Source organism: Scardinius erythrophthalmus, assembly GCF_964197995.2.
Source record: "Scardinius erythrophthalmus genome assembly, chromosome: 16".
NCBI classification, from domain to species: Eukaryota; Metazoa; Chordata; class Actinopteri; order Cypriniformes; family Leuciscidae; genus Scardinius; species Scardinius erythrophthalmus.
The window spans coordinates 1,898,373-1,906,631 of record NC_138236.1 but is presented as its reverse complement, the minus strand read 5'-3'; the positions used below and the strand labels follow the sequence as shown (position 1 = coordinate 1,906,631).

Sequence of the window (8,259 nt, the reverse complement as noted above, 5' to 3'; positions counted from 1 at the left end):
ATTATTCAGGATCTGGGTTTACAAGGCTTATAAAACACAAATGGCTTCACTGATATGTGATTGTATAAGCTTTACTGAAAAAAAAAAAAAAGTTTGAGGTAATAATGCAAAACAATGCAGACTGGCCTATTTCAGCACGTTATGAAAGTACAGTACCCTTGATTTTTAATTGTTATCATATTTGAGGTATTCCACATAGAAAGAATAGAAATAGAAAGAAGTTAGAATATATATATGTTTCACATTAGGGAAAGAGATGCTACAACTATCATCGTACTATCATAACTATCATAGAGAATGTCATTTCCTCGCTATAGGGATGATTTTGTCTTCACATAGACAACTGGCTGGACAGCCCTCGCTCACGGCGGGGTTTTCACAGGAGGCCTGTTCTATCATGGCATCACAGTTGATGTACGTGTTGATGTACGGACAAGGGTTCGCTAGAAGAAGCAGAAGAGAGAATTGGAAGTCAATGGAGCAATAAGAAGAAAAAGCATTCTGCAATGCAATCTGTGACCTGGAAAGTCTTCATTCGGGCGCATTTTGCAACCAAAACCCCAAATGTAGGTCTACTTACTGCACAGATGGTCCTGGCAGTCATCCGGGCAGGATTCACACGGAGAGCCCAGCGAGTACGGAGAGACTCCTCTGAAATTCCCTCTGAAATAGAGGAGAGGATTGCATTCAGAGAAATCTGAACTGTAGTCTATGGAACATTAAAGAGGACCTATTATGTTTTCATACATGTTCATCTTTCTTTAGTGTGTAATGTTGCTGTTTGAGCATGAAAGAGTTCCTCTCTATGTCAGTGTTTCTGAACTCCCTGTTGAAGTCTTGAGTTTCTTCCGATAATGAACACGTCACAATATTCATTTAATTCATAATTCATACGCAGAATAAAGAGACGGGGCCTGGTTGAGGTAGTTAGCAGTGTGTTGAAACGGCAACCTTCCGGTCTCTCTCTTGAATCCAACATGGAAGTGACTTAACTGCAGTTCATCGACTGGCCACTAGAGACCGGCTGCAAAAGAGAGTCAATCCCATAGACCCGCATGTTAAAATGGCCAACTTTACAGCAGAAAAACGTGTTTACAGCCTGGTGCAAAAAGTGGTTTTGGTCTATATAGCTAATTTAGCCCTTCATGACGACTGTGAGGGGGATGAATTTTTTTATAACTCATCCGTTTAAATTATATTAAGCCTTAAAGTTCTGCATAATTAGGGGTGTGGCCACTTGAGTGACAGGTGGATTGCCGCTGATGTCACTACTAGCCGTTTGTCTGCTGTATGTTAGCGTCACGTCACCTCAGCTAATCCGCCTCGCTGCCCATTTGCGTTTATCCGGGAGTGACACGCGGCCAAGATGGCGACCGCCGGCTCCGCCCTCTTTGGGCTTCAAAAATGCTCTTCAGAAACACTACGGGTGACGTCATGGACACAACGTTAATATTTTTTTACGGTCTATGATTGAAACTCGAGGTTATGGTAAGGGTCGGGACATTTCCCAAACAGGCTCGAAGCGCTCGACCAATCACAACACACTGCTCCAGCCGACCAATCAGAGCACAGTGTGCATTTCAGAAGGAGGGGCTTCATAGAGACAGGAAGTAAACAGAGCGTTACTGACAGACTGGGAAGAGAGGAGCCGCAACAATGGAGAATATGAGGAAAATAATCAACATTCAAGCAGGAAAACCTGTTCTAGTAGAGCCTGAAACAACAGCAAGGCTTCATAAAAAGGCATAATGGGGTCCTCTTTAATACATCCTAGAGTGAAATAAACAGCAGGAACGTACGCGCGATAGTAATGGCATCCGAAGAAGTAGTCGCTTCCACACTGAGTCATGGCACAACCGACCTCATACGAGCTGTACCACACCACCTACAAGAACAAGCGTAAACTCCAGCTTACATCACACGTGGCACACAAATAATTATATTACACACAAATACAAATGCACATGTTGTGTACTTGAGATCTTAAAAGTAAAAAAACTTTACTTGCAAAAATACAGGAATGCAGGAAATGAATGCATTTGTCATTCTCCCGAATAATCACCTGTGTGTAATGTCCAGTCGGCAGACCGTTGACAGATCCGCTGGGATATTGATAATTGTTGACTTCGCTATGCCAGGCATTTATCACTTCAGTCCATGAATAAAGTCCAGGCGCCTTAAAGAGATTTTCACCCATTTCATATCCTGTCCATCAGAGAGAAAACATTCAGTGAAAGAGTCTAGAGCGTTGCGTCTGGTGGACTGTAGGTAGGGAAGAAATTGTGATGATTTTAAAAGACATTTTAATGTGTACAGCAATATATGTTGGTGCTGTATTTGTTTGTTCAATGTCCAGTTCCTAAGCCACTGAGATGTAGTTAATGCACTGCATGTGACTGTGAAACACACTGTCATTTCTTCCTACACAGACACACACACACTTGCACAATCCTCCTGTATAAATATTAGGTCTATAGACATGTGGGTTGGATGAAAGAAATCTTCTGTTTTCTCAGGTCTACACTGCTTTGGTTGCATACACCGTGGCCTCAAAACCTATTTGGACAGTTAAGCCAAATAAAATAAAAAGTTTCTGCAATGATAAAAATAAAAAAATATTAAAGGAAGTGGCTTCTATTTAAAAGAAAAAAAAGACAGTACAAATATACTTTTCTGGTAAAATGGTTCACAAAAATAAGTTTGTACATTTTGAAGTGATAAAACAATAAATGTAGTGTTGAAAATGAAGACTTTGACTTTGTGTTTGTGAAGCATTAGTGAAACATGTCCATGTTTGATTTGATGAAAATCACCTAAACAACAGTTGATTAAAAGACACTTTAAATAGTTTGACGATTTATTATCAATGCAACAATGTTTATACTTTTAATTTCAGTATAAATAGCATAGGTACACAGCAGTTCTGTATAAAACTCTAGGGTTCTTGACCTAATTTTAATGAACCCTTTAAGGTTCTTTATCTGGAGAAATGTCTTATATGATTGCATAGTTTTTTCTAGTGATAAAGTGCGTCATACGAGCTGTTAAATTTATTCACTTTAATTCAAATGAAAAATGAAATTAAACAATGATCCCATGATAGGAAACCTAAAGGCTCTTTATATTAAGCGCCTGACGGAACCCTTTACGGTTCTATTTCCTCTAAAAGTCGGAGTGAGCTGCGGCGCTGATCCAGTCTCACGAGTCCAGCACAGAAGATCAACGGCCGATTAATACATTTCAAGTTATTTTTCACCAAATAAACCCTCATAAACCCCAGAACACTTCTGCGAGACTTTTGCGTCTTTTTAAAAAAAGCTTGATGCTGGTTTCTATGCCATTATATGGACCAGCGTGAGCAGGACCGAAAAAGAAAGAAGGCATTAGAACAACACCAGGGTGAGTAAATGATGATTTTAGGGTGAGCTATCCCTTTAAGGTGAGGTGTTGAGGTGTTTTTGGGGTCCTTGAGATGTTCTGACATGCCCTGAAATTTGTGCTTTTTTCAGTTGCTTATAAACATATTAATGGCAAAGGTGTAATTACACTCTATTTAGAACAAATAGGGCTACCATAATATGTGAGCAACATGTATGTACATGTTTGTATTTTTGAGAGAATAATGTTTGGTTATTGAAAAAACTCAAATCTAAGTTTTTGAAATAAGGCCACAAAACACACACTAAATATGTGTCCACAAGACTTTTGACTAATGGATGTTGTCACCTAGAGTAGAGAAAATCATCCTGCCTAATTCTTCACATAAAACAATACATTGATTTAAATTTGTAAGACACTTTTTGTTTAGAAAGGCAATATGCGTGGGGGCGTAAATGATCATGAATAATGATGGAATTCACACCTGAGAAGACAATGACCTACATAAATAGCCTTTCAGTCAGGTGTGTCACTGAGAGGGAACCACAAGAAAGAATGCGAGGACAAAAGATAGATATATATAATCCAAATATAAATGAAAGTCAAAAGTACATTTTGAGTACACAGTCATACCTGAAGACAAATCCTGTTCAAATAGGCTATATGGGCCATTCTAGAGAATTAGTTCAAAGTTAGAGTTGAAAACATCTTTTGTATGCATGCAAATTGTATAATATCCTAGGTAAACATTTCTAGTAATTCTGCAGCTAATTCTCATACCATATTTTCAGAAAGTTTTGGAATAGTTTCCTCTCCCTTAATTTGTCACTAATAAAACACAATAATAAATAATGTAATGAGAATGTAATACTTCAGGATTCGCGTTTGACTTGCAATCTGGGTGTTTTACAATTCTTTGTAAAACAATATGGTGTACCTATAAAAGAATGAATTGTGATATAGCATACCGTCAATCAAGCGGCTGCTCGGCGGCCCGTGTGTCATGTTACACTGATCGATCCAGTCTTGAGCCGACTGAGCCACTGCGTCACTCCAACTCTGAAAACCACACAGAAGATCTTCATTCAGCATGAGACACTGAGATGCACGCTTATAACACGGATGTGAATTACAAGCGTGTGATTGACCATTTTGAGCATGTTGCTGGCCGGTGGGTCCACAGCTCTCCTGAAGGCGTTGTGCACGTCCACGATCTCCTGCTGGACAGAAGTCAGGTCTGTACACACGCCTGTGAAGATACACAGCAAAACATCGGAAGTTTTTCCAGATGTTGCATATTAAAGAGAGTCATATAGGCATTATAGTGATAAATGCTTACCTGGCTGGAAAGCCCACCAAAGAAAAGAGACATGCATTAGATGGATATTTTTGTTAGATCATTTAATCACATAACATAATAACTGTTGATTCATTAATAAATATTGACCATGATGCTCAGATGTTTTATTCATAGCTGTTCTTTATGGAAGCTTGTTTCTGCCACAGAATGAAAAATAAAAAAGGTAATTGACTTTTTATCTCACAATTCTGACTTTTTTTCTTGCAATTGTGAGTTATAAAGTCAGAACTGTGAGATATAAACTTGCAATTCTGAGAAAAAAAACTTTTTTCCTTAGAATTGACTTTTTAACTTACAATTGCGAGTTTATATCTCATAATTCTGAGAAAAGATCTCAGAACTGCATGTTATAAAGTCAGAATTGTGAGATATAAAGTAAAAATTGCGAGTTTATTTCTCGCAATTCTGACTTTATATCTCGCAATTGCGACCTTATATCACGCAATTCTGACTTTATATCTCACAATTATAAGATAAAAAGTCGCAATTATCTTTTAAAATGTTTTATTCTGTGGCGGAAACAAGTTTCTATAGTTTTCCATTCACTATCTGCTCCAAATAATCCATTTCTAAGTAGTTTTGTGAAGAAATTTCAATGTGTGTGTAATTTATATTTGGCTACAGAACTAATTTCAGGCAGAAGCCTTTAGACTGAAACATTTTAAGATAATTGGAAACATAAATTCAATCAAATGAGTAAAACATTTTTATACTGGTGATGTAACTTACAGCAAATAAGTTACAAGTATCATGAGCAAAATGGTGATGTATTAAATGTAATCTCACCCAGCTGCAGGAGCTGCTCATATGGAGCAATCCCAAGATACAAACTGTCACTGCAAACATTTTACTGCGTCCTTCCGTCCAGCAGACTGCGGGAATAGTATATTTAAATAATAAATAATAAAAAAATATATTTTTGTAAAAAAAATGTAAATATCATGTAAATATTTTTTAGACTATAATTGAAGTAAAAGCCGAAAGAAACTCAGATTCCAATTTTTAAAAATAATTGTGTAGTTCTTTTTAGCAAAGAAATCTGCATTATTCTCTCTCTCTGGTCCTCACCTGCCCGTATGAGTCGAGGAGTCTGAGATGTTGTGGGCACTTTTCTTTTTATATTCCCAGCATCCTAATGGGCTCGAAAACATGTTCCCATGTCACCAGTGACATGTGACACCACTTGAGCAATATGTTCAGAAAACAATACAAAACCTCCGAGGTTAATAGTAGAAGCAAACATGAGAGTGTAAACACGAGGGTGTAGATTTAGTTTAAAGAACAGCGTGAATTAACTCGCAGAAGAATGAGGCAAGATGTCTAAAGAACCTGCAAACAAAGCAAAAATGATAAATTGAATTGACAACGTGGCAACGGACCAGACCGTATCGTTAAAGAATGGAGATTATGCTTCTATTATGAGGAACTATTAGTCAGAATAAAATAGCAACTGTAGACTTTACATTATCTCATCGCCCACATGCGATCGGACTATTATTGTGTGACGTTTGCTATTGTGTCCTGGACTTCATCAAGCAAACAAGGGCTTTTTGACAGTTTCAGTCTGACTTAATAAAAACCCCACAGCTTGACCTGGACAATTAAAAATATTCCCATCACATCAGATAAGAGCGTTACAGCTTCGCCGAGAGGTTTATCAGGGGGTTTTAAGAGGGTTATAATGCAGCTGTGTGTAATCTGACCCTTTGTTGCAGAGAATTTACTCTTTTTCATCTTTTTAACTATTCATTCCTTTGTCTCAATAGAGCCACGGATCATTTCATTATTTCATGCCATTATTCTGATGCAGTGACAGGTTTATATGCTGGACGTTAGTGAGAACAATCTCTCTCATGAGAATAAATCTATCTATCTATCCATCCATCCATCCATCCATCCATCCATCCATCCATCCATCCATCCATCTATCTATCCATCTATCTAATCTATCTATCTATCTATCTATCTATCTATCTATCTATCTATCTATCTATCTATCTATCTATCTATCTATCTATCTATCTATCTATCTATCTATCTATCTATCTATCTATCCATCCATCCATCCATCCATCCATCCATCCATCCATCCATCCATCCATCCATCCATCCATCCATCCATCCATCCATCCATCCATCCATCCATCTATCTATCTATCTATCTATCTATCTATCTATCTATCTATCTATCTATCTATCTATCTATCTATCTATCTATCTATCTATCTATCTATCTATCTATCTATCTATCTATCTATCTATCTATCCGTCTGTTTATATTATAGTCTAAAATACTTTAATCTTACAATATAATACTTCATATTTATCCAGAACTCCCACAGAAACTTGTGCCGTAATGAAGCGAGTGCCAGTTTGACCAATAGGTGGCGCAGTGGCACCAGTTTAAGGATTCTCAGACAGAAAGTTTCTTGAGGTTGTCTTGCATTGAGAGTGTGTTTGATTCAGTTTGTTTACAAACCAGTATGAGTTCACGGGTTTAGACGAGTGAGCTCTAAAACAGCTTCTTCTTCTTATACGACGGGTTTCAGCGGAAGATGATTGCTGATATAATGTTACCAATGTAAACTTTATACAAGCAAGCAAAACTAGAATATCACAAAATTGTATTATGTGTATAAGTTTTGGAAGACATCCATCAGCGAAATGCCTCAAAATAGGCCAATATTGTCTGATTTATGGGTTGATCATATGGACTAAGATGAGGTGAGCATCAGTGGACTCTCGTGTGTGTGTGTGTGTGTGTGTGTGTGTGTGTGTGTGTGTGTGTGTGTGTGTGTGTGTGTGTAAAGCTGCAGTGGTTTACTCGTCTTTGCTCCACTGCACACTTTTTGTTTTCCTCTAACAATGTAGTAAGTGAAGTGTTCAGTGTTGTCGTTCACTCTTTATGTTCGCAGTGATTAGTTGGCTATAAACGCAGAGGTAATTCCGCAGTGGGACGTTCATTTTCCAACATCTCTCTTTCCTCTTCAAGCTCCAGTGAGAGACACGTGATTGGTTGACATATCAAACACTGTTTGTTTTTTCCCAGAATTCTGAGAGCGTTCTTTTCTAATTAGTTCCAATTGTTTCATTTCTTGTGATAATTTGCTTTAATTGGTGACCTTAAAATTCAGGTCTTTCTGTTTACTTATATTCAGGTCTTTCTGTTTATATATATATATATATATATATATATATATATATATATATATATATATATATATATATATATATATATATATATATATATATATATATATATGAAGAGTTCAGATGCAAAAGCCTCTAAGTGCCATCTGAAATTTTCTTCTAGAATGATCATTTTTATCAAGCTCGAATATTTAAGTTCAGTAATTTCACTTAAATGACAATTAATAGGTAATTTGCATTGCAATTTAAGTGAAATTATTGAACTTAAATATTCGAGCTTGATAAAAAATGATCATTCTAGAAGAAAATTTCAGATGGCACTTAGAGGCTTTTGCATCTGAACTCTTCATATATATATATATATATATATA

General features: G+C 36.9%; 1 protein-coding gene across 1 annotated transcript in view; it reads right to left on the bottom strand.

The window, feature by feature from the left end:
* Positions 1–300: 300 nt before the first annotated feature.
* LOC308703963 (uncharacterized protein) overlaps positions 301–8,259 on the bottom strand; it is a gene marked incomplete at both ends in the record, with an annotated part of 26,061 nt that continues 18,102 nt past the window's right edge. Inside the window, 6 exons of the mRNA XM_081388010.1 lie at positions 301–443; positions 581–663; positions 1,800–1,885; positions 2,063–2,205; positions 4,347–4,437; positions 4,527–4,627. Of these exons, the coding sequence (XP_081244136.1) occupies positions 301–443; positions 581–663; positions 1,800–1,885; positions 2,063–2,205; positions 4,347–4,437; positions 4,527–4,627 (647 nt within the window). The remainder of the gene's footprint in view (positions 444–580; positions 664–1,799; positions 1,886–2,062; positions 2,206–4,346; positions 4,438–4,526; positions 4,628–8,259) is intronic.